Source organism: Aristolochia californica, unplaced genomic scaffold (assembly GCF_029961685.1).
Source record: "Aristolochia californica isolate CCGP_79_NKW_82.1479 unplaced genomic scaffold, dmAriCali1.0.hap1 SCAF_1, whole genome shotgun sequence".
Taxonomy (NCBI): Eukaryota; Viridiplantae; Streptophyta; class Magnoliopsida; order Piperales; family Aristolochiaceae; genus Aristolochia; species Aristolochia californica.
Genome location: NW_027181770.1, coordinates 4,613,703 through 4,639,863, shown reverse-complemented (window position 1 = coordinate 4,639,863; position 26,161 = coordinate 4,613,703). Strand labels below are relative to the sequence as shown.

General features: G+C 36.8%; 3 protein-coding genes across 4 annotated transcripts; 2 read left to right on the top strand and 1 right to left on the bottom strand.

The window, feature by feature from the left end:
• Nucleotides 1-182: 182 nt before the first annotated feature.
• On the top strand, nt 183-8,703 carry LOC137943537 (uncharacterized). Of its 2 annotated transcripts, XM_068789030.1 has the most exons (9): nt 183-595; nt 722-814; nt 1,627-1,731; nt 3,356-3,508; nt 3,881-3,979; nt 6,486-6,614; nt 7,126-7,305; nt 8,062-8,178; nt 8,287-8,703. In XM_068789030.1, the coding sequence occupies exons 1-9, from the start codon at nt 326-328 to the stop codon at nt 8,446-8,448; spliced, it is 1,308 nt and encodes a 435-aa protein (XP_068645131.1). In that variant the 5' UTR covers nt 183-325; the 3' UTR covers nt 8,449-8,703. The 2 variants fall into 2 exon arrangements, with proteins under 2 accessions (XP_068645131.1, XP_068645133.1); XM_068789032.1 differs by lacking the exon at nt 8,287-8,703 and having other exon boundaries at nt 7,992-8,075.
• A 1,349-nt stretch (nt 8,704-10,052) lies between these two features.
• On the bottom strand, nt 10,053-20,828 carry LOC137943529 (O-fucosyltransferase 1). The gene is made up of 9 exons (XM_068789023.1): nt 20,698-20,828; nt 20,415-20,583; nt 19,890-19,968; nt 19,608-19,678; nt 18,533-18,621; nt 17,724-17,847; nt 16,043-16,326; nt 13,228-13,357; nt 10,053-10,944 (listed from the first exon to the last, which is right to left on the bottom strand). The coding sequence occupies exons 1-9, from the start codon at nt 20,703-20,705 to the stop codon at nt 10,312-10,314; spliced, it is 1,587 nt and encodes a 528-aa protein (XP_068645124.1). The 5' UTR covers nt 20,706-20,828; the 3' UTR covers nt 10,053-10,311.
• A 3,506-nt stretch (nt 20,829-24,334) lies between these two features.
• On the top strand, nt 24,335-25,975 carry LOC137956859 (putative pentatricopeptide repeat-containing protein At3g25060, mitochondrial). The gene has a single exon (XM_068804514.1). It carries the CDS (start codon nt 24,335-24,337, stop codon nt 25,973-25,975), a length of 1,641 nt encoding a protein of 546 aa, XP_068660615.1.
• The last annotated feature ends 186 nt before the right edge of the window (nt 25,976-26,161 follow it).

The window sequence follows — 26,161 nt, the reverse complement described above, 5'->3', positions numbered from 1 at the left end:
GCTGGGTCAGATTTTCCGAGTTTATAGCAGGAGTCAGGCTCATTAGAGGAAATCGCCCAAAACATTAGGAGCAATTCACCCCGACCTAACTCGGTAACCTTGCCGAGTCGAAAAAGCTTGGTATAACGATTAGTTTAAATGACCAAAATGCCTTTGATCGGGAATATGCAGTCAGCATTTCTTCTCCTCTGCGGACAGCGTCTGTGCAAATCGCTGCCGCTCCAGTCTCTCTAGAAGCCCTCCCGCCACCCGCCTCCCGCTGCCGAAGTATCTCTCTCCATTTCATGGCAGGATTCTCACCGATTCCGTAACCGATCCGAGGAAGATGATGAAGAAGCGTGTGCCCGAGTGGCTCAACAGCTCTATCTGGTCCAACCCCGATCAAGACGAGCGGCTGCTCCGCTACGCCACAAAACTCTCTGAGGAATCCCGGAAACCCGAATTTCCCACTCGGGATCCGGTTCAAGAACCTCCGCGTGTAGCCACGCCGGAAGAGCCTCCAGCGAGGGAGGAAGATCGCGAGAATGTTGTTGACTCGAACTCTGCGATCGTCTCGGCGGAAGATATTTCCCGGCAAGCTCAGTTGTTAGCCGAGGTTAGTTGTGTGGTTTCCTTTTTGGTTTTGCCAGCTCGAATTCAACTTACATTGCTTTGTTAATTGATTGTTGTTGATTTTGATGATTTAATTTTACTTATTATTGTTTTGTGCTTTTGGGGTTAGTTATCGAAAAAGGCTGTGAATATGAAGGAGTTGAGGAGATTGGCTTGTCAGGGAATACCGGATGGTGCTGGAATACGGCCTACAGTTTGGAAGGTATTATTTTTGTTTATATGATTAGGATTTGTGGAAGTGAACTTGATTTGAGTCCATAAGCTTTTTTCTGGATATTAACTGGATTCTTAATGGTGTTTTATTTCTTCTACTCTTGTCTTTGAATTGATATTATGCTCTGTGTTTCTAATACAACATCTTCCTGTGGTTTCAAGTGCTTCACTTCTTTTATAACTTTGTTTTACCAAACGATAAATAGGCATCGTCTCTCTATTTCTCTCTCCGTCACCCCCCTCTCCACCCTTATTCTATTTTTTTCTCCTTTTCCTTTTTCTTGTTGCTAGCTCATGAGAACCGAGTTTGTCAGCTGATATGAATGGCTGGTGGTGGACTGCAGAATCAGTTTGTGTGTTTGGAACCTGCTTTACTTCCTGACATATGGATGATTTCATTAAGTTAGATAGTGTTTCATGGGTGGATAGAAGCAACTCACCTCCATATATATAACTATGGCTGCTACATGACAGCAGGATTTCTAAAACCCTAGCCACCATCATCATCAATTTTTTACTGAATTCAAGTATTTTTAGTAACCTTCATAAGTGCTTAGGTTGACAACCATACTGTGCATGTGCCCTTTCTGCATGGGACCAGCAATTTACGGTTGAGATCCTTAGATCTTCAGTCTTATAGAGGCACTGAAATATGATGTTGGATCTTCATACCCTTCATTAGAAAAAAAATTAGAAAACTTGCACGAATTCGTTTTAAGTGCTATAATCGTTTGTAGATGCTTGTAATTATTTTTGTATACTCTCATTTGAACAGTGCTTGATTTGTTTCTTATATGGCAGCTTCTCTTAGGGTATCTTCCTGCCAATCGAGAGCTCTGGGCACCTGAGTTGGCCAAAAAACGATCTCAGTATGCTCTTTTTAAGGAGGAGTTGCTGGTGAATCCGGTAAGCACTTGATAAATAAAATGCTTATTAAATTTAATCTTTCTATGATAAGAGAGGTTTTTCTCATCATATCTCATTCTCTAAATCAACTTCTAAGTAACGGGAGATATTTTCAGATCTTTATTTGGCTGACTACGGGTGAAGTTGTAAATGGAACTTGTCAACTAGTGGGATGAAGTCCTAAAGAACTTGGACAAATTATAGCTATAGGCATGTTGCTTATCAAATTTATTAGGAAAAGACATGAGCTGATCATTGACCTTGTTGGGCATCTTTCAGCTAGTCAAGAGAGCTTTGGATGATGTGCTTCTCTTGTTGTTGGAATTTGTGCAGCATGACTACTTCATATGAATTGGCAGAGTTTTAAAATTTCTTTTGTCATTTATTCATTTAACTGTTAACGAGAAATGTAGTTGATTTGGTACAATTTTTCATTGTAATAGCTGACTTGGTTTTGTTTATCTTCTCTCTGTTTAATTTTTTAATCTTCTCTCTGTCTTTGGATTTTCCCTTTCTTCATGTGTTCTGCTTCCTCTTCTTGGTGTATCCAGGAAAAAAAGAAAAACACCCATTTTAAAAATAAACTGCATTGATTGGCAAGTGATTGAAATTCATAGAAAAAAGATAGTGGTTTAGCTTGTTGTGGGGGCACCCCTTTGGGCCATTTTAATAGCTAATCTAGGAAAAGAATGGTTTATTTTAGCAATAGTTACAAAGTTTTGAGCTTCGGGTTGGTTTCTTAGATTGAGTGAGAGAAAGCTTCTTATACTGCTTCATATTGCAAAAAATACTTCTGCTGGAACAAGCATTTTTTTCTTTGTGTCTTAATGAAGGAGGTTGAATTCATTATGTTTGAGAATCAATTGAGGAGCTATACATTTTTTCAGAGTTTTCGACCTAAAGAATATTTGAAGTTGGCCATTCCTTTTAACATAACAGAGAAGCATTACAACATACAAAATCACCATTAGATGTACATGTACAATGAATCATATATAAGCACTAAACAAGGTGTTCAACGAAGTCGTATATGAGTCTGGACATCTAAGTCTATTCAACATGCCTCTCTTTGCCGTTGGTACATCTGAGGGGGTGTTTTCTAATTTTCTCCAGTAGGCTAATGAGTGCTGCCATGTTAGAAATGAAGCTGAAGTAATAGTTGATAATCTGCTTTGTTCTGCTAATAGCTTGCCAAATTCTTTGCTGGGGAAGGGGCTGAGAAGCAACATCTTGTGTGAACTGGACAGAATCATCCCTGGCATAATCTTGTATTTTTTCAGTTTGACAGCCTTGTTATGCTGTTTTCCCCTTTTCCTTGCTTCAGTGAAAGATTCTCATTTTTCCACGGAAAAAAAAACTGATAATGTGGCTAAAATATGACTGATGTTCATGTGATAGTTCCTTACCTTCCTTTCTAGAGAGATTTTGGTTTTTCTCTCTGTACTTCCATCCATCTTCCATTTTCTTTCCTCTTCTAGATGAAGTCCTTTGGCATTTTAATGAAGTATGAGACAAGTTCATTAACTGCAATAAGAGGCCTATGTTTGAAAAGAAGCAATGAATTTATTTAATTGTTCAAGTTTGTCTACTTTTTGGCTTCTGAATGCTTCTGGCGGTTAGTCAGTCAGTGATTACAAGGAAGCTGGACAAGTCTGATGTCATTGCTATCAATGAAGCAAAAAGTGAAAGAAGTGGGGTGCTGCCAAGATCAGGAATAACTCATGGAGAGCATCCTTTAAGCCTTGGAAAAACTAGCGTCTGGAATCAATTTTTCCAGGTATTATTATTACATATCTTGATAATGTTTTAGAGCTCCTTTTTGATATATGTACATTGCTGTTGGTCAGTTAGAGCCTTCTTCATGGTTTTGTAGATGCCTGATTCCCATTGAAACATTGAAAAAACTTGTTTTTTAAAACTATTTTTTATATTTTTTTTGTTTTTTGTTTTTAAGTAGAACAAAAGAAATTCAAATTGAGTAACTCTAAAGGTCTGGCTGTATGAAATGCTGAATTTACATTTATTTTCATAGTATATGTGCATGGTGTATAACATTTAAAAAAAAATGTGCTTGGTGTATAGGCATTTGCTTCTGCATTTTGTCTGCATCTTGAGTCATATTAAATCTGTCATATACAACCTTTGTCAGGATACAGAGATCATTGAGCAGATTGACCGGGATGTGAAACGTACACATCCAGATATGTATTTCTTCTGTGGTGACACGCCTTTTGCAAAATCTAACCAGGTAAGATAACAAAGGATGTTATTTGGTCTAATTAGTCTATCATCATATGACATTGATTCTAGTATGCAAATTTTATAACGAAGACAAAGAGTCACATTTTAACAATTAGCTTAAAAGGAAAATCTGCAATGCTACAGGTATGTGCTTTAGTTTTTGTGATTTGGCTACAAAGGCCTCCAGATCTGTTTTTTTAACGAGTCCTTCTCTAGTCAATTGCTGTTAACCTCTCTTAGATCGTCCTTGCAACATCTAGGGGCAAGATGCTATTCGGTGTGATTAGTCTTTATATAATCATGAAATCGTTTCTAGTATACAAAACTTTTAACAAAGACAGAGAGTCGGGTTTTAACAGAAGCTAAAAGTGAAACCTCCAATGCAACCAGTTTATGCTTTAGATTTCTTGATTTGGCTACAGTGGACCTCCAGATCTGGTTTTTATGTTAAGTGTGGCTCAACAAGTTCCTTGGCTGTAGCCGTTCAAAAAACAAAAAGTCCCTCTCTGTTAAGTGCTCTTGTGCTCTAAGGTTAACCTTGCAGGATCAAAGGGCAAGGGCTAAAAGCTTAAAACTGATCCTCACTTAGCAATATTCTTAGGCTACTCTATATGTTGAGTAATTTGTTGAATAGAGAAGAATTTATAAAGTAAGCTATTATGGTGGAATATTTAATATTTTTCAATGAAAAGGAAGCTTTTCAGTACCCTCTATCCTTGGAGGCAAGTTGCTATGGTATGAGAAACTTCCATGGCCTATTATACAATCACAAGCATGTGATATGGGGGAGAGGAGACTCGCCATACTCCTTATGCCCTGGCATTCTTTTAAAATTAACTTATAGGTTATGATTTCCAGTCAAATACCTCAACTAGGATATGATGTGAAGGCTCCAATCTCTTTTCCACAATCAAAAATATCCATCCTGATCTATCTTGGACATTCATACTTTCTTGCGAGAACAAAATCAGTTGTTGCAATTTCATGTTCCGTTTTTTTTTTTTTTTTTTTTGTGTTTAAAATGAGAATTTTATTAAAAAAAAAAAAAAAGAGAAGACACAAACAGAACAAGAAAGGCCAATACCTAACTCACCGTAAAAAAAGTCAGCCTATGTCAACTGGGAAGGGATTGCCCCTACAAGGTGATGAAGAGAAACTCCAGACTTACCCAAAGAGTGTTATACAATTATCTTCTGCTCAGCATGTGACCATGAAACAGCTGAAAAAGTACAAAGCTAGCGACCATCATTGTAAAGTTAAGCAGATTCCAATGAGCCTCTCTATTCGATGATAACAACTGATTATAATTGTCAAAACACCATCACTGAAGGGCAAGAAAAATACTGGTTGAAAAATTCGCACTTTGACGAAGAGCAAGAACTTTTACCTCTGTAGTATCACTATGCACATGGGGTACAGAGTAAACCTAAATAACCATGCCTTTGTCATTGGGAAAGACTCTCCCACCTCCCGTGTGTTTTGGTTTCCCCCTCAAACTAAGCTTAATGCTCCCCTGTTATAGAGGGGACTATGAGACCATCAAAGGTACTGTAAAATAGGGGAAGGCAGCAATATCTGCCCAATGATATCTAACTATGTTGTTAAAATACCAATTCAGGGGTATTTTGGTCATTTATTTCATTGCAATTTTCTTTTATAGTATGACAGTTAGATAGACAATGTCTTATTTTATTTATGGTTCAATTTTCGTTCAATTTAGACATGTATGTTAGGAGATTCGTAATTTTGAGTATTGAGGGGCATTTTTATCCTTTTGTAAAATATCACTTAAACCCTGATTAAACAGAGGGAGGAGGTGCTTTCCTTGTATGTTCTCCAAGGCAGCAAAGCTGCTCTTCTCCTAGGTCTCCTTTTTTCCTCTTTTCTCTTCTATTTTCTCCCAAATCTCATTTTTTTCATATATCACTTTGAATATGTTGGAGATGAGGAAATTTAATTATTCAAAACTGCATGTAATGGATTAACACTCAGTAATGCGATCCACATAATGTCTTTTGTTATCAAAAGTCCTATTATTCAATTCCTGTTATACGGCCCAAATAAGAGCTGCAAAAGCAACCTGCCATAAATAAAATCTTTCCTGGATTTGGCAAAGATGTTTTAGAAAACTGAACTACCAAATCCAGAAAGGAACTCTTCAAAAAAAAATCCAGAAAGGAAGCTGGAAAACAAAAGTAATTGTTGAATTTCTGCAGCCTGCACTCCAAACAGTAAAAGCAAATGGGCAATTTATAAAAGAATTTTTTATTCAATCTAAAGCAAATTGGTACTTGTAACAAATTCAATTATCTGCTCCCTATGGATCAACTGATCAGTGTTAAGAATCTTATTTTTCGATACACACCAGTAATAATATTGCCAGAATTACTCTTTAAGGGCCAAGAGAGAAAACTTCTATATCACATATTCTCTTCTTTAACAAGTCGTCCATTGATTTTTCTGGGAAGTTGGATACTAATTTAGTTAACCTGTATATATTACTTGTGCTGCAGGAAGCATTGAGACAAATCTTAATAGTTTTTGCAAAACTAAATCCTGGTATAAGATATGTACAAGGAATGAATGAAGTTTTGGCTCCTCTGTTCTATGTCTTCAGGAATGATCCAGAGGTGGAAAATGCGGTGAGTCTTTTTTTACTACATTTGCATACTGTAGGTATTCATAGTGTAGTTCATCTCTTCAAGAGTATGATCTGTCTGAGTGTGGAATGTTTAAACGATGTTGCTTGTCTCTTTCCCATTTTGCAAGAGAGTTGGCTGGAAAGGTTTAGAATTTCTGAAAATTGCTTGAAAAGCCATGTGGATATATTCCTTTAATTTAACTAAATATATTATAGCAGAATTTTCTTGCCACAGTGAAATGAAAGGAAAGAGGTGCCAGAGTAGTGCTTGGTTTTAAGTTTTACTTTATTGAATCCACCCGCCACGGACATTAAGATGTCATCGTCACATTCCAAATTGCTCTTTCACATCCTGAAAAATAGCTCTGTATTTGTTGTTTCTTATTACTTCCCAGCAAAAGTTATTTATTTGAAGATTAAATAAGAAGTATTTGTCATGAATTTTGTTGGTGCTATACCTGTTACTATGTCTCGTCTTTATTTGCTTATAGTAAGCCATATGTTTTCTGCAGGCTTCTGCAGAAGCTGATTCATTTTTTTGCTTCGTGGAGTTGTTAAGTGGATTTCGAGATCATTTCTGTCAACAACTTGACAACAGTGTTGTGGGCATCCGCTCGACAATTACCAAATTATCGCAAATATTAAAAGAACACGATGAAGAGCTTTGGCGTCATCTGGAAATTACGACCAAAGTAAGAATGGCTTGTTCCTCATCCCAGTTACGAAAGCAGTTGACCAAAATAAATGATTGGGTATATTTTGGCGGAAGATAAGAGTATGGGGTTTGAGATCTGTTCAGAATATCTACAGTCAAGTAGATCAAATATTCAGTTTTTCTTTTTTTGGGAAGGAGGTGGGGGGGGGTGTTGGGAGGAGGGATATGGCATGGTGATCTGTACATAGAGAAAGTGCCTTCTATGGTGATCTAATTTCTCTATGTTATAGTCCGTGTACTTAAATAGACAATACAAAAGAAGAGGGTAGGACTCTTACCATTCCATTTCAAATTTAAGGTTGAGATTGAGGATGACATAATATCACCTCATCTCTCTATAACATTTTCTGGAGAAAGTGAAATTCCACCTTCCTTGAATGGAATTCACTCTCTTAATGAATAAATAGATGATTCATTTTCTCTCTGGAGTAAGAATTCTACCCAAACTACTCGTTTGCACTAAAGCATTCTGGGCACTTTCTCGCTTCCATGATTTTTTGGGTGGAATTTCACTCTCTTCTGTGAATAAACAGGGTGATTTATTTTCTTTGAGTTATATGAATTCTACCCAAACTGTCTATTAGCAGTAAAGCATTTTTGTGCACTTTCTCCCTCCTCTCTCACTTTATTTTTCTTTTTTCTTTTTGTTTTCCAAACTGAAAGGACTTCTCATTTGAAACATATGAGACACTTCCTCGACTCATAGTGGTACTACTGTATCTGCAAATTACAGATTAATCCACAGTTTTACGCCTTCAGATGGATAACTCTTCTATTAACTCAAGAATTCAATTTTTCGGATAGTCTTCACATTTGGGACACCCTTTTAAGTGACCCAGAGGGTCCTCAGGTATGTAGTATGTATAGAATGTTAATTTATTAGGGCTTGATATACAATGTTTACTTTTATTTGTGCAGTAATTAACTGGCACTATTTGTGTGAAACTTGTCATGGCAGGAAACTCTACTTCGGATCTGTTGTGCAATGCTGATACTCATTCGGCGGCGACTGTTAGCAGGTGATTTCACTTCTAACCTCAAGCTGCTTCAGAATTACCCCACCACTAATATCAGTCACCTTTTGTATGTTGCTGACAAGTTGCGTGTAAAGTCCTCGTGATGATTACCTCTCATGTGTTTTTTGGTGTATTTCATTTGTGTAAATTCATTAGTTGTAAATTTTTGTTCAAAGCAGCAAAAGATAAATGTCGAGAGTAGTGTCAGTGGCTTTTGATTTGTTTCTTCTTATTATTATGGCTTCTGTGAAAATCTGTATCTATTATCTTAATCACCATCCAGAACCAAACTCACTCTGTTTTAGTCTGAGGTGATTGTACAACCTGGATGAGAGCAAGCAGACTGCACTCTGGTTTCATTTGCAGCTGTCCTTCATGTAGGTAGCCTGGCTGTTTTCTGTGAAGGGTTGTTCTTGGTAGAAGCGTGTCACTTGTCCATGGAATTTGGAAATGACTTCTTTGGTGATTCTTGAAAATGTTGTGGAAAGTAATGCAAATAGGCAAAAAAGGAAAATTCGACAAAGTCCTTGTTTGGTGCAACACTAGGTTGTCTAGCTTTCAATGTAGTTTAGTCTTTATTTCCTTTACGCTTTGCTTTCCAAATGCATTCAAGCTTATCTTCATGTTAGTTTTTCGCATCTTTTTAAATTAATGATGAAATTGTCACAAGGCAACGTTTTGTGATGGTATTTCTGCAAATATCTTTGCCTTTTCAATTTAACATATGGGTGCAGCCATCTGCACTGCACTCTGTTCTTTATGTTTTCTTGTTACTACAACACTTATTAACTAGTGAACAGATAATTAGAGTGCATAGGTTGAGGGGACCTTGATTAGGTATATTAGAAGGATTTTTGCTTAATTCAGCCTTGAGGCTGTAATTTTTTCATTTTAAAATTATTATTCTCCATACGATACAAGGGATATTAAACCTGTAATAGACCAACTGGTTGAATTCCGTTTACCCAGACTCTGTTTTTAACCAGAAAGGGTAAAAACCGGCTGAGCCAATCTGGTAGCTAGGTCAGGTCACAGTCCTGCAAGGCAAGAAAGAGGCGACCTCCTCCTAGGACATTTATCCTCTGGCTCGCGGTGATCTCCCTTTGTCACGGTGCTCCTGATCCACAGCTTGTAAGACGATGGCTTTGTTAAGGAGAGCATCCTCAACATTGGTGTCGAAATTTAACTTCTCCAGGGCAGCTGCTGCGCTTCAGGAGTGGTCGTAATCATTTTTGTTGTGTACCGGATATCCCCAGATAAGATACATATTGGGCAATTCCCTCTCCGATGCTAGCCTTATATTGAGAGAGTGATTCTACTTCAGAGTCGAGTCTTGAGGCTATTGATTCAACATAGTTTGATTGGTCAAACCCATTTAAGTTGGTTTAACGGTTTTTATTATTAAGTTAAAAAAGCTTATTAAGACAGAAAACGTGAGAGCCTATAAAATATAAGACTCGCATTGATCCAAATGAACCATCGAGGTTCTAACTTTTTTATTTCAGCAAAAAAGACTATTTATTATAATTGATGTAGAAAGAGAGACTTAACTGAACCAAGCTGTCTAGAATGGAACGACGCCGTTGCAGAATGAAATAGTTCCAAATCCGGTAAGTATCCATTTCCAACTTCCAGCTTTTCTCTCTCTCTCTCTCTCTCTCTCGCCCCCTCTTCTCTGACAGTCTTAGAGTAGCAGACAATGAGCCCATCAATCAAGCTGCTAAAATTTTATTTCACAAAAGCCGCTGCATTATGTACAAAGTATGACATATGTAGATATTCCCCCTCACATGGGGAGTAAAAAGAATGGAATACAAGGTCCTACACTCTTCCGCGTGTTACAAACAAGCAACAAATACTCAACGTTCCGAATATTACACATCCCAGCTGCTCTGTCAGAGACTATTTCTGCTTTGTTACAGGTGAGTAGTCTTTCCCGGCAAGGAAATTTCGACGGATCTCTATATTTAATCAGTAGCTTGGGCTTCTTCATTTACTCGCAATGCCTCGACCTCAGATTGATTGGACTCTGACTCGCGTTTTTCTGTCTGCAAACGGCTGTTCAGTACCTCCAGAGCATTATCAGGTGGGCACTTGTCCCCGGTGTTCTTGGCTGATTTCTGGCAAAAACATTCAGGCCATGAGTTCGTGTAGAATGATTCTGGATGGACGCGTTTATGAGGACCTCCAAACTCGGTGTTGAACATGACCTTGCGAATGGCATCCGCAAAACCAGCTGTCCGGCCATTTTCCCTGTCAACAAAAATAGGGGCTAAAGCTTTCCTGTCAGGCTGGATAGTAGTCCGAAATCCATAATAAAGGCGGTGCCCCATTAAGTTGTTGGCAAAGTTGCTGGGCCCATCATATGTGGGCATAAATATATCTGCTAGGAGACAAACCATATAGTCTACCGCAGCCCCTACTAAACCCCGAGTATTTTCCTGCAATTCTTCAGCAGTGAGAACCGTAGAATGGTTTTCAAGACGTGGGAACAAATCTCGAAATGGCTTCATGAATCGCTCCCCACCAAACAGTTCGCCAGCAGCAAGGTAAATGCGTGTGGAGTTGTCAAATCCCACGGCCCTCAAGATGAGACCTACCTGCAAAGAAAAAATTAATGGATTGTCCTCGATTCATTGGTAGAAAATCATTTGTCTAAAAAGAGGGTTTGTGGAGTTATTTCTAGATTGCTAACAAAACTTATACTTTTAGGAGCTGCCATTTGCTCACAGTACTCACGGTCTGTCATTGAAAATAACATTCCCCTTTAATATCCTCTCTCTTTTCTGTTTATTTGTGATCTAATGCAGATGCTAATAATATGGATCCAGTACAGTTACTATCTTGCGTTCATACTTCGCTAGAGAAAAGTTATTGCATGGTTTTCACTTGCCTGTTTTACAGTTGCAGTTCTTATCATTAAGCAAATAGACCAAATTGAACATTGATTTGCTGGACAGGACCAGCTTCATTCAGAAGATGATATGAGGGAAGAAGACAAATGCAAAACTGGATCATTCCTCTGGAGGCAATGAATAATTTGATGAAAAGATTTATGAGGAATTATCTTAATAAAATTCAACGGGCAAGGACTAATATAACCGACTTTTCAAAAGAAAGGACTAATTTTACTGGTTGAGCAGACTCACTCAGAAAAGCAAAAAGCACTAACAACATTAAAAGCCAAACACAAATCACGATTCAATACTTACGTAAGTACCACAATGTGACACAACTCGGAGTACAAGATTTAATTTTACTTTTCTCAGACACAATAGAAGGCTGTGTACAAAATTACATAATGGGTATTCACATGCACTAAATATGTTGATCGAAAAATATGGCATCTAGTAAAAAATTTAAACAATTGAAACCATATTCTTGTATTTTTTTTAGAACGGAAGAATCAAGTTTGTTAACTTGTATGCGAAATAGAAGACAGGTGAAACCCCCTTCCAACTATTAATAGGAACAGACAGAAACGGAAGAATCATAAAAAAGGAACTTTATGTGAATGGAGAAGCTCAAGCCTTGCAGCATTAAAAAAAGGAACCAAAACAGAAGAACACAGAAATGTCCTAGAGGAGGTTGTGTTATCTTGCCATCAGCTCGGCAGCATTGATCTGACAGATTTATAGCTAGAGTTATAGTGTTTTTTTTTTTTTACATGAAGAAATTCTAACAAGGAACAAAACATGAATACTTCACAACAGAAAACATTCCAAAGAGAGAAAATATCACATCATTCTATTGAAAAAAAAATCATCATCCTAATAGAATTGCAACTAGAGCACATCAATGGCAAGATCAAACAGTTAGAACATCCAAATCCAACTGATGCTCTTCAATGGGACTTATTCAATGATGGGATTCTCAAACTAGGCAATAAGTTCCCACATGATTCTGCATATCCACAGCTGATTGTTAGCTGAGGGCCAGATGTTATAAAGACAATAACAAAAGAGGGAAAGGAGGTTTTAGCCAAGTAAGGAGCCTCCTTGCAATCTCTTGTTGTTAGGAGTTAGCTCTTCCTTTTTGGTCTCTTAATAAAATCACATTTCATTAAAAAAAAAAAAAAGATGGAAAGGAGGTTGGACGCAAGTCCAACAACTTTGGCTATACCCAACTTTTCATTTCTTAGAAAAATTACTCTATTAACAAGAATACCATCTTCAGCACTATTTAAAAAAAACAAGAATCATAAAAAAAAAACAACAAGAATACCATCTTACTTCATTATTTTTTTAAAAATGCCACTATCTGTATTTTATTATTAAATTTTGATAAGAATAAAAAAAATCTCAAATGAATATTAATATGAATGCATGGGACAACTAGAGTAAGAAAAAAATGATTTTTAGTCATTCAATTCTAGTTAAATTGAAAAATAAGTGCACATAGGCTTAGATGGACTTAGGTCCATACTCCTTTACATTTCTAGAATTTTTTTTTTTTTTTTTTTTTTTGAGAGATGAGATTATATTAAAAGGCAAAAAGCCACATAGAACTACAAAAGAGGCAAGGAGGAGCTTCAGAAAATGAGAGATTGAAGGGTGACTCCTTGCCTAACAAAATGGTTAGCCACAGAGTTGGTTGATTGCTGTAGATGAAACCATGAGATATCCAAAGAAGAAGAGAGATAAAAAAATGTCCTGGAGGGTCTGCCAGTGCCTCCAAGTGGGAGGAACACCATCCAATGACCACCTTAGAGTCCTCTTCCACCCAAGACCACAAAGGTGATGACTGGAGAGGGCTTCAGATAATTGACGACCCATTTCTAGTAATAATTGCAACATGTTTACCATCTGACACTAACCACTAATGAAGAATGCTTGACGACAGAAAATTTAATTTCAGAAAAGATAACAAAAGCAACATATTACCTCTTCTGGGGTCAATGGGCACTTCCCAATGGCTCTTCTTACATTATAATTAAGTTCTTTAGGTGCAAAGTTTTCCTTTCGATATTTCTTCAAGATTTTTTGCTCTTCAAGTGTAAATATGTCAAGGCACCTGAAAGGTTTTCATACAAAATTCAGAATACAAGCTTTTTCTTCAAAACTAGTTCTACCAGAGTTAATCTTTTAATTGAACAGATATCACCATGCCTTCCAAAGTGATATTCAAGGCAGAGATCTGGTAAGTACTTCACAGCAAGTTGTGAGTGTGAAAGTTGACATACGAATATCTAGATGTCAGCCACATCATTAAAGAAGTTAAACTAACATCATGAAAGGCAACACATTTGATTATTCACCATCAGATAATGAAAAGTTCTTGAGTGGCCAAAGCAGATATTCAAATCCTTGATAATTCCGGGCTAGAAACATTTTCTATGCATAGATTCCATCCTTCAACTAAAAGATTTTTTGCTGATGTTTGAGATGTACAAGAATCATAATGTGAACTCAGTAGCCAACATTCAGTCTATTTTTTAAAGCACTTTTGGCTTCAATCCCTCAATAGACAGGAGATAGTTTAATAATAGGCTTTTATCTTAGTCATCTTCTAAGCAGAAATCCTATTCCTAGTACATGTTTAAAGTCTTTTTCCAGATCTTGACCATAAAAAAAAAAGGTATTTTATTGAAGAAAGGGGGAGGGAAAGAGGGATGAAGTAAAAGAAGGTATCTAACCTTAATCAGAAATAAAATATGAGAAAAAAACTATCACCTTGATACTCTGTTAGTCAATTAATCAGCCTGAGAGTTGTCCCTCAGCATGTGGACCCCAAGAAACCTGAACGGATTTTTCATAAAATAAACAGCTCCCAGGGCCACTCCTTCCCTGTTTTCCCATCTAATTGTGTTCCATATTTTCTCCTAGAAATATGTAGCAGCTTTACCCAGCCACCTATTTCCTTCCTTGCTTCAATAAAATTCTTATTAATTCTGTGATCAATGAGTCAGACTTGCATAGAATCTTGATTCCATGCCAAAGAAAAAGAACCGTCAAGACATGGAGAAAAGAAGCATGCTAAGAGAGTTCCACTGAGTTATCCAAGGAATCAAATGAGAGATGTGAGAAAATCAGCTCAAGGGTACTTTGGTCATTTTACATGACCGAATATTTTATATTATGGCCCTATCTAGTTGAGCATGCTTGATTTAGTCTACATACAAATTTTTATATTCATAGGAAGAGTAGAATAGGAGTTATAAGGGAATAGGTGTTTTCTATGTAAGACAAGCATTTTTGTCATTTCTGTAAATTATGACTTAACCTAAATAAATAGCACTGGGGGTCGTGCACATAGATCATTCAGAGCTTTGGCATCTTCTCTCTCTCTCTCTCTCTCTCTCTCTCTCTCTCTCTCTCTCTCTCTCTCTCTATCGATTTTCACATTTTTTACATAGTATCAGAGCAGTGATCATTACTGGGAGTACATCTTAGCCAGAAAACCTCGTCTTTATCTAGACGTCTTCACAAAATCAACTGAACCTAACTGACCTAACAAATCAAGTCAATTGGAAACATGTTCCTAACGACAAGATGTTGACAGAAAACACTACTGCAGTAAGACAATTCATTCATCTTGCAGTTGGTTCTGCCAAGAAAAGAGATATCCATGATCTCATAGGAAACTTCATGATGCAACCATGGGGGGTGTTTTTATCTGATGGCCAACAGATAAATAACTGTGGAATCCTCTCCCACCAGGAGAAGATTAGACCAGTTACAAACATGAGCTTTAAGACCTTGAAGAAGGTGTCGAATCCCATCAACCAGCAGAGGATCAGACCAGTTGCCCACATGAGCTTTAGGACCTTGATGAAAGATCATTTAAGCCCATATGGTAATATCATATGATGCCTATAACAGAAATGATATGGCTGTAATTTCAGCCAGGTTCCAAGGTGTCTAGGTATTATTTGCATCCAGTAATATGTAATTCAATTGATATCCCCTTGGTGTAGGTCATTAACCCCAACAATACTAAAACAGATAGAGGCCACCCTCCAATCCTTATGGATCACTTCACTCAGACGAGCCCAAGAAAGGCCAGAAATGAAGGATCTCCCACAGTCTTACCCTACTTGGATGAAGTGTGGTGATTCTTTGTCATCAGATTCCAAAAAAGATTATTTTTGTTCTGGTACATAATATCCAAAGGATTATGAAAGTTGTCTTTGAAGAGCCTTAAACCACATGTTAAAAGACACAAATTTTAACTTTAGTGGAGTCTGTGAAGGACCAGAATGGCAGGATCAAGAACATTGTAGGATTCCAAATGGGAAAGCAAATGGCTTAGTGTGAGAGCTTCCTGATACAGGTCACAGGTGGGATACCCAAATATGAATGCAAATGGCCGAATAAGTCAAGGAATCCAGCTGCAGAGGACACCGCCCTTCCTACTATTCTGTTTGTTTTGTTCTGTTTTCTGCTAATAAAATTACGCTTTATTAAAAAAAAGTTACTGAAATAGAACTTCATCTACAAAAGTATTATACAAGACATTAACTACAACTCACAATACTAAGGAGGGCTTCAAAAGAGTATGCTATGTGATATCAAGAACCTTGAGCAGTTTGATCCTATCACTTGCTAAATGTATGCCTATTTTGTTATTCAAAATCACAAAAAAAAGTGATTATTTAATGTTAGAAAAATGGAGGCTCTTTACACAGATACAAGAAAAACAGTTCATGTATTTAGTAGAAAAGAAATTTTAAACTAGCAGATTGTCTTCTTTTCTTACCCAGCAAATGCAAGCATATCCATCTCGAAGCGAAGGTGTATTGCCATGAAGTGGCCCTGTGAGCGAAGCTTACTAACTATTTCATTACTTAATTTCATTATGTTAGGCTTGAATCTAAGTGCATGATAATTCACTCGGCACCTCAGCCTCTGGTATTCAGAGTTATCCAGCTCTTCTGCCAAACGATGGGAAAATGGAGTCAGGTAAATGGCACCATGCTCCTTCATTTTCTGCAACGCAACAGTGGTGTACCAGGAAGGAGGAGCATCTCTTGGTGGGCGAATCTGAAGGACAATAAACAAATCATAGAGACACGAATAAGTATGTAGAAGAAATAGAAATTGAGACAGCTCTAATTTATCTTCCTCTTGAGACCACTTTTCAAGCTAATTAGCCCAAAAATCTGACAGAGCCTGATAACTAGTTTGCTCCTACAAAAATTCAATCAAGAAAATGCTACTGGAGAAGATGAGAAATGTCAGCTCCCTGAAACTGAGAAGCTGGGAGAAGATAACTAATATAAACAACAACAACAAAAAATGAAACTACGGGCCACGGAGCAGACAAATAACACAAAAACATGAACTTCACGACAAGATGTTTCTTTTTTTTTCTAAATAAATGGCACAGTAAGATGGTGTCAAGCAGCTTATCTTAGAGACAAGGAACCCGACAGAAAGTTTGACAATCAAAGAGAGTGTCAACAATTATTAGAAAAGTTGCCCGAACCCCTCCAACAATGAGAAGATGACAGAAAGTAATGTTGAAAATTTTCAGCCCACAAAGACAATTCAAAATAAGAACTGGCACCCCAAGATTGACTACAGTAGGATATTAAGACTCAACTCCATGATCAATGATCTCTCATCCCAAGCTCACAGGCCAGGGCTGCCTCTTGAACTGCCATCACAACTCACTTTGTAGAGCTCAGTGGAAGTGGGAACCTGGCCTAGAGAATAAATTCTTGATAGAGATACCAGTTTCTTCTAATCAGTAAAACTGGGAAGTGGATGACTTTTTATTAGTTTGTCATAAAGAAATATGATGACTTGGGCCTTTGTCTCAAGGGTAGAAAAAAAGTATGCTGGAAACAACCATGATAATTGTTCTCATAGTGTTTGGTTCCATATACACAACGAAACAGAGAATGCAAGTACCAAAAGAATATGATGAATTGGGCCTTTGTCTCAAGGCTTGGGTGGGGGGGTTGGTTGGGGGGAAGGGAGGTTTGTGTATGAAAGAAAGAAAATATGCCAGAAACAACCGTGATTATTGTTCTCATAGTGTTTGGTTTCATATACACTAGGAAAGAAAGAAAATATGCCAGAAACAACTGTGATTATTGTATACACAATAAAACAAATAATGCAAGTCTCGAAAGATTCTTACCTAATGATTCGAAGATTTTGAGGGGGCTAGGAAAAAAAATATCAATCACATTTACTTTTTTTTAAATGATGATAATTTTATTTTAAAGAAAGGGAAGATACATCAAGGGAGACCTCCCCTAACAACAAGAGATTGAAGGGGGGCTAGTTTAGCACATAAATCAGCAGCCGAATTGGCTGATCAATCACATTTACTTGCCAATGAAAGATAACAAAGCTTAACTTCCTTCCCAGCTATGTGTCAGTTCAACAACAAAATAGATAAAGGTACAATAAGCATGTCAGCAGCTCACCTGATAGGCTTTCATCTTCTTAGATTTTCCATGGTCATGAACATCAGGAAGGCTTTCGACAATACTTACATCATACCTCAGTGACTTAATGAAGTGCTCAACATCGTAGACACCCTTAAAACCACTGGAAATAGGACAATGACTTGTTACTGAAGTTCATGTAGTGATATAATTGCACGCGAGTGTATGGACACAGGAAAGTAAGCTCAACAAAGAACTGAAGAACCAAAAAAAAAAAAAATATGCAATCCGTAAAACACCAAAAACTGTCCTCCATTGCTGAGAAGTTCCTAAGCAGTATAGGAGCTTTGTTTTTTTTTTTTTTTTTGAACCTTGATTTACTTCTGCTATAAGGTCAATATTTATTGCTTGTAACTACCATGGGTTTCTGAATCCATTGTATGGAAGATAAATTCTTCTGAAAAAAAAGTACCTCTAAGGTGAAATTAAAAGCATTAATTTTTTTAAGTGCAAGTAAGAAAGCATTTAAATGCAACAAAGAGCGATAAAATGAAGAACAGATGTATTACTTTGAGTTGAATAAATCACTAAAACACCTAAAAAGGGCAGATGTTTTGAGAAGCTCTTTTTTTTCAGCCATATTACCAATATCCATTAACGACAAGTGGTCTTCAAAACAATATAAAAACTAAAAAGGGTACATAAGATGACACCATCAATATGACAATGAAATAGGATTTCATTAATCATTCAAGAAAACAAATATTTATTTTTTTATTTGTGCTGAATGTTAACAAGTTTTGTGTAGAACTCATTTACAATACAGGAATTGCACTGAAACTGATTACCTCTCATCCCGCCAAAAGGAATTGGTATCTAACTCTGGCAGCACAAGTGTTGCATTCATTATTCTTGCAGCAAGAACCGCATTGCATATCTACAAGGCCAAGAACAAGTGAGTTAATTTATACCACATTGATGCATGACCTGGAATGCTTTTTGAAAAATCTGCATTTGCATAGAACATTTTAACTAAATTATGGGTATGTCAGTATTAAAATAAAGTGAAAACAGCTAGTATTATATAATCCCCAAAGCATCTATACCTTTCATAAGAAAGAGAATCCTGGTTGACAATTTGATAGATGATTAGAATATATATCACAATAACTTTGTGTTGGAAGGTATAATGAGGTTTTACTTATTTTCTAGGAAAGTATTTTCCCTTAAAAAATAAATTCCTAGTGTTTACAGGCTTCAAGGATATTGATGTACTTTTGAATATTGTTTAATTATAAATAGGGGAGATGGGGGTCTGAAAACACAAATCTCTCTCTCTTTTCTCTTGTAAATTTCAACGTGCTACCAAAGTAGATCTTTGGTTCACCTCATCACTCAGAGACTTATGGTGTTCCCTCTATTGTTCCTATGCAATTCTTTTTTTTTTCTTGTAATTTTTGGAATTGTTTGTGTTTTTAAGTTTTTTGTTTCATAGCCTACACTAGAATATTGCAATTCTCAGTAAGTCAAAGCTAGCAAATGTGCAAATTTACAATTTTCTGTAGTCTCTGTAGGTTGGAACTTGAAAGTGCAAACTCAAGCTACAGTAGTTTTCTTACTCCTTGCCTATAACAGCACTTTTTTGAGGTTCTTCACAGATAAATTTTAAAAAATATTGCCTCAAATTAACTACTAATCAAGATTGGAATTTTCTTTTAATAATTAAAAAGAATCATGGTGTCTAAATACAAAAAAAGGCAGTCTTATACCCGATGGATTTAAAAAGAACTCAATGGCTGCAGCTAGGTTAAGAACAATGCCACAGAAAATGAAAATAAATGCCCATCTTTACCCAACTACATAAATTGAGGGAGGTGAAAGAAAAAACTTAATGGACAATGTAAACATCAGAATGATACCAACCGCACTGCGTTGTTGATTCAGACCACCATTGCAGCGAACACGTAAGTACCCGTTACTCTCATTTGGAGGAGCTGCAAGAATTTTTTTAATACTGGTCAGACACAACCAAGATGCGCCAATCACCCCTAAGACTTGGACCCAATGCCTCGCATTAAGATAGGGGAAGAGCAAGATCCTAAGATACATCGTATGAATACAGAAGTACTTAATTTATTTCAATAATGCCAAAAAGGAATAGGCAAAGGGCAGAAAATATTCAGAAGTTGAGACAATATTACATACGAGGCCAACTAGATCTTGGAGCAGAAGATGGCCTCCAACCTTCAGAAGGTGCAGTTTCCCACAGATCATCCAAGTTAACCTACAGAAAGAAGGTCCAAGAGATATAAAAAAGATCATAAGAAGAAGAAATAATACATATGGAGCAATTATACACAGCATTATCAACAGATCACAAGACCAAAAAGCATAAGACATTTATTTGTCGTTAACGTAACGATAGAACATACAGTGGCAAGTGAAGAAAAACATAGATTTTAAAGTTAATGGGCCTCAAAAAGAACCAAGTAAATCCGGTAAAAAATGTTTACACAGACACAGTTCAGAGTTTTAAATCTACACTAACCACTCCCGGTGTATTAAAACAACAGCGCATCTCAAAATATGGAATGGATCAAAAGTTCTTTAATACAAAATAGGCATGCATTCTACAGTCAGTCACAGACCATTCAAACAAGTGAGTAGTATCTGATAGGAAGTCAAATTCATAGCTTTATTGATGAGAGTTATCAACACGGCAAAACAAACCTTGGACCGAATGGCTGGCCGGTTCCGTCCAATCGTAGAGAACAAAAAGACTGTGCAAATCAAAAGGGCAACAACTGCCACAGACAAGCGCCCCACCAATCCTCTCATTCCCCCGCTCAGCTGCTTCAGCTGCCGATGCCCGGCCCTCCGTCCGAACACATCCCCAGCTCTGTAAAGCAGAAACAAAAAGAAAAGCAAGAGACAAACAGCAGTAAGAGATCACACGCAGTTGAGCTATGAAACATGACATTTGTCGTTCCATGAACCCAAATGTTGATCTTACCTCCTCATGATTGAGAATTTAGATAAAAACGATAAAACTCGATCGGGAAGTCTAGGGTTTTGAAGCGAAACCCAAGAGATTTGGAAGGAAAGATGAAAGCTGGGAGATGGACAGAGGAAGCCAGATCTGGTTGTTAGTAATTGATATTCGGAACCCAAAGGGTAATGCGTCAGCTAGGTAACAGCTGAGCAAGTGAATCCACCTGCGCCACGCGTCTTCACGCGTCAGCAAAGAATTAATTTTATTTATTTATTTTAAATTATTTCTTAAAATAATAAAAACTAATTTTTCTCCGCATTATCTCCATTTTTTAGAGTTGGTGCAATTATGTTCTCTATAGAGGGGTTAGTCAACAAATATAAAATTTGAAGTTCATCTTCATCTTCATCTTCATTTCTAGTGTTTCTATTTGACCTTAAAAAGTTCCGATGTTTGCCTATATAAAAAAGAAAAACGTTACATGCGCCTAAATACTACTAAAACTAAACTAAAAATTGAAACATAGAACTCTTAAGGTGAAGACAAATTTTTTACTATCTTATAAGGGACATATAATCATAAAAAATTATTGAAGTACCTTTGGACTAATATTTTGATACTCCCCTCAATTTAAAGTGTAAATATCAAATAGTTCCAATTTCTCACAAAATATCGATGTTCATGTTTTCCAATGTTTGGGCCAATACACCACCAATTGTTTAGATGATTTCACACGAGGTGTAACAACCTTCTCTTATTTTACAACATCTATGATAAAATAGCAATCTACATTATGTATTTAGTTCTCTCATCGAAAACTGGATTATTCACTATAAAAATTATTGTTTGTGACACTTTAAAAACCATAGGCTTTGTAAACTAAAATCATAACTTAGCAAAAATTTATTTCACCCACATGAACTCTCACTCACTGTATAAACCATCACTCTATATTTTGTTATGACACTAGAGTTGGCTACTATACTATGTTTCTTACTCTTTTAACTAATCAAATTACCCTGAACAAAGCAACAACAAATTATATGTTTAGTCTTATAAAAATGGCATAAATTAACTTACGTAGTAAGCATCTATACTATGTTTATATAGAATGCTCACAATGGTTTCTTATAAAACAATATTTTATAATTACTTTGTTAAAAAATTTAAGCAAAGTTTGAGGACTCTGTTTCAAGCTTTAAATAGCATTCTACAATTTGCACACCTTTCTCATCCCCCCTCCGAGCAATATACCCAGAAGGTTGTTCCGTATACACCTCCCTACAAATTACTATAAAAAAATAAAAATAAAAATATTTTTTGATATTTAATTGAAGTAAGATCATCCTTTATTGACTGTCATAAAGACCAAAATCTTTATAGAAGTAAGATGAGTGACGGGAGAAAACCTTTCAAACACATCAATACCATAGGTTTGGGTGTAGGCTTTGTTGACCAAATGGGCTTTGTACCTTTTAATACTCCTAAATGCTCTGTATTTAATGGTATAACCCAACGGCATCCGACAAAGGCAATACCCTCATGTGGGTCACACAATGTCCATATACCCCTAAAACCAAGGCCTTCAACTACTCATCCATGGGTTCTTTCCACTTGGGCAACACTAAGGTATCCTACAATTTACAAGGAATAGAAGTAGGTAAGGAATGCAAATGATTTATAGGAAGATAGACAAAAAATTTAAGAACATGTATTTGGATACTAGATTAGAAGTATATGACTTTTTTTCCTTTTCAAAGTGCATCTGGTAAGGTAAAATGAAGGAGTTCAATGGTTGGACTTGAGGAGGTTTTGTTTGATTTACATTGTATCGTTGAATACTTAAAGCGGCTTCAAAGGTGATTGGTGTACTTACTATTGAACTACCCATAATACTCAGAGAAATTGGATTTTGGTACAATTGAACTTTCTTCAATAGGGCTCAATGTAATTGGTGGAGACGCACATGATGATGAAAAATAAGGTGTATTTAAAAAAAAAGTAACAACAACAAAGACATAATTTCCAATATAAAAGAATTGTAATACTTATATTCTTTCTAATAACGTGAATAACCCAAAAGGACACACTTGATGGAATAAGGAGAAAATACTTTAGCGAGTAAATAAATAAGTAGAATAAACACTCCATGACATACATCAAATATTTTACATTGAGGTTTCAATACCTAGATAGAAATTTGTCCATGCATGCATGTGGTTAAATTAAATAATATAAAATTATAATTACATCACCCCAAAAATGACAAAGGAACATTTGTTTAATATAATGAAGTTAGGAAGTCTCAAGTAGATGTTTATTTTTCGTTCATTAACCCAATTTGGTTGATGGGCGTATGCACAAAAAAATTGATATTTAATTCCTTACATTTCCAAAAATATTTAATTTTTGGTAAGGAACTCCAAATCATTATCAATACAAAAGATACAAAAATAGAAGTCCCAAATTGGGTTTTTATTTAATTAAAATCTTTATAAATACATTAAATACATTTGAATAAGATACACCCAAATATCCCTATTAAAGACGCTTATAAACGACACAATATTTGAAACAAAAAATACTCGAGATTCTATATGAGGGGCATATATCAAAATAAACTAATTCAGAAAAATTGAAACTTTGATTCGAAGTTATTAGAAAACTAGCTCTTTCTAAGTTGACACAATTCACACTTGAAAGATAGATCATACGGCATATAAGGAATGAAGTGGCATACCTGAGTTGAAGATGGATGTATAACGCGCATGTACCACAAATATGGTAGTGTTTGTTGACAAAGCCATCATCTTTAGAATAAATATGTCATATAGAACACAAAGCCCACATTTCTTATTCCCAAAATCAATCTTCATCTTCTTTATCTACAAATCCTGGAAAATACAAGAGGTAACGTGAAAAGTCTTTAGCACAATTCAAAGACTTACTAATACTACTTACAAACAAAATATTAGCTGTACATTTGAGAACAAATAAGACCTGAGACAATGACGTGTGTTGAGTAGTTTGTACAATATCCTCACCATGAACTTGTGACACTCCAGAGTCAATGATCTACAAGGGATTGAGGACATAAGTAGAGTAGTCATACCTGAGTTTGCCATGGTAGCACTCACAATGGAAGAAGATTAAGAGTCCAATGTTGTGGGGTGTGATGATGTGAATTTATCCTTTAAGTCTCATTAGTTGACATTTTCTCATCTTCAATTAAACTCGAGTTAGCCCATGTTGGTTTTTGCAAATTTACCCAGTATTTGTCAAAGAAGTAATTATTTATTCCACAATGAACACACCTCTTATCACCTTATTGCACCCACGACCATGACTTGACCTAACTCAACCATGACCTCTTTTACCCTCACCATGAGCCATGAAAGTGTCAGATGTAGTGAGAGTAGAGTTGAGATTGAAAGTTGATGATTCATTTGTTGTGGTTTCCTTCTCACTTTTATGATTAGAACCTAATCGGTCTGGTTTCACTTCTACCCGTGTTCCTGTCCACTGGGATACGACAAGATAAACGGTCAAGATCTATGCTCTCTACCGTTTGTACAACGAGGCAGCTGCACTGAGCCGGTTACCGTTATCCTCCAACACCTATTTAAAAACGAGCGGGAAGATCTATTTACAGAAATAGATGCAACGGCTGTGGCCTAGATATATGCTTTCAGCATGCAGAGATCCAAAAGCCGTCACCCAAGTTCACGCACAGGTGATCTTAAACGGACTTTCCAATCACGTTTACTCCATCAGCCAGCTAATGACGCTTTATGCTAAGACAGACGATATTTCATCTGCTTGTCTGGTGTTTGACAAAACGCCCCAGAAGAATGTCTCATTGTGGAATGCTCTGATCACGGGCTACTCTCGTAGTGATTCATATCTCGAAGTCTTAAAACTCCTGCAACGCTTGATTTCCGAAGGAATTCGACCAGACAGCCCGACTTTCACGGTCTCTTTGAGGGCTTGCACTTGCTCATTTGATCTCAAAACTGGGGAAGAGATTTTGTCACATGTGATTCGTTCTGGGTACAAAGATGACATTTTTGTGGCATCATCAGTTTTGAATTTGTATGCCAAGTGCGGGAGGATGACTGAAGCGACTAAACTATTTGATGAGATGAGTGAGAAAGATATAATTTCCTGGACTACCATGATCTCTGGTTTTGCGCAGACTGGGTTGGCAACTGAAGCGATTAGTGTCTATAGAAGGATGAAAGAAGAAGGGATAGAGGAAGATGGAATTGTCATGTTAGGATTAGTACAAGCTTGTACATATCTTAGAGATTTAAAAGTGGGTCTCTCTGTTCATGGAAGAATGATAAGACGAGACATTGTCATGGATGTTGTAATTGAAACTGGACTGGTAGACATGTATGCTAAGAAAGGCAACCGTAATCTTGCTTGCCGGGTTTTTCATCGAATGACTTACAAGAATGTGATTTCATGGGGAGCACTCATTTCAGGCTTTGCACAAAATGGGTTTGCAGGTGAGGCACTTGGACTTTTGATTGAGATGCAACACACTGGGTTTCAGCCCGATAAGCAGACACTAGTGAGTGCGTTATTAGCATGTGCTCATATTGGACATTTAAAACTAGGAAAATGTATACATGGGTTTATGACAAGGAGGCTTAACATTGATCCAATGTCAGGTACTGCAGTGATTGACATGTACTCCAAATGTGGTTGTTTGTCAAGTGCTCGAACTCTTTTTGATCGTGTTAGCCTTCGAGACTCAATCTCTTGGAATTCTATGATTACAGGTTATGGGGTCCATGGTGAAGTTGTGGAAGCTCTTTCACTCTTCCATCAAATGACTGAGACTGATCTAAGACCAAATGATGCTACTTTTGCTTCTCTCTTATCAGCTCTAAGCCATTCAGGCCTTGTCAAGGAAGGTCAATATTGGTTTAACCTAATGGTGAGAGAATATCAGATTGAGCCTAGTGAGAAGCACTACACATGCATGGTGGATCTTCTGGCTCGTGCAGGCAACATAGAGGAAGCCTTTGAGCTTATTAAATCCATGAAAGTGGAACCACGGATCACAATTTTGGTTGCTCTCCTTTCAGGCTGCTGTAACTATGGAAACTTGGAGATTGGGGAGATAATTGCAAAACAGGTCCTTCAGCTTGAACCGAATGATCCGGGAATATATGCTTTAATTTCAAATATTTTTGCTTTAGCAAAAAAATGGGACGAAGTTTCAAAAGTGAGGAATATGATTAAAAAAGTGGGTGTAAAAAAGGTGCCTGGTCATGCAGAGTTGAACTAAGAAAGAAGCGATAAATGTCATCCATAATCTGAAAAAAAAGGGGTATGATACAGTGCGCACTATGATGAGGTTGTCTTACAGGAATTTACTGTGTAATAAGAGTGAGAGATGGGCAACTGCTTTTGCATTACTGAACACAGCCCCTGCCACCCTCAAATTGACGACAAAGATCTATAAGGATCATTG

Excerpts from the sequence above, each read along its gene's own strand:
- LOC137943537 (XM_068789030.1), top strand. The coding sequence starts at position 326 with ATGATGAAGAAGCGTGTGCCCGAGTGGCTCAACAGCTCTATCTGGTCC. Across the intron at positions 815-1,626 it reads TACGGCCTACAGTTTGGAAG|CTTCTCTTAGGGTATCTTCC; the intron begins GTATTATTTTTG and ends CTTATATGGCAG. Across the intron at positions 3,509-3,880 it reads TCTGGAATCAATTTTTCCAG|GATACAGAGATCATTGAGCA; the intron begins GTATTATTATTA and ends AACCTTTGTCAG.
- LOC137943529 (XM_068789023.1), bottom strand. Across the intron at positions 19,969-20,414 it reads GGCCAGCCATTCGGTCCAAG|GTTAACTTGGATGATCTGTG; the intron begins GTTTGTTTTGCC and ends TTCTTTCTGTAG. Across the intron at positions 13,358-16,042 it reads GATATGCTTGCATTTGCTGG|GTGCCTTGACATATTTACAC; the intron begins GTAAGAAAAGAA and ends AAAACCTTTCAG.
- LOC137956859 (XM_068804514.1), top strand. The coding sequence starts at position 24,335 with ATGCAACGGCTGTGGCCTAGATATATGCTTTCAGCATGCAGAGATCCA.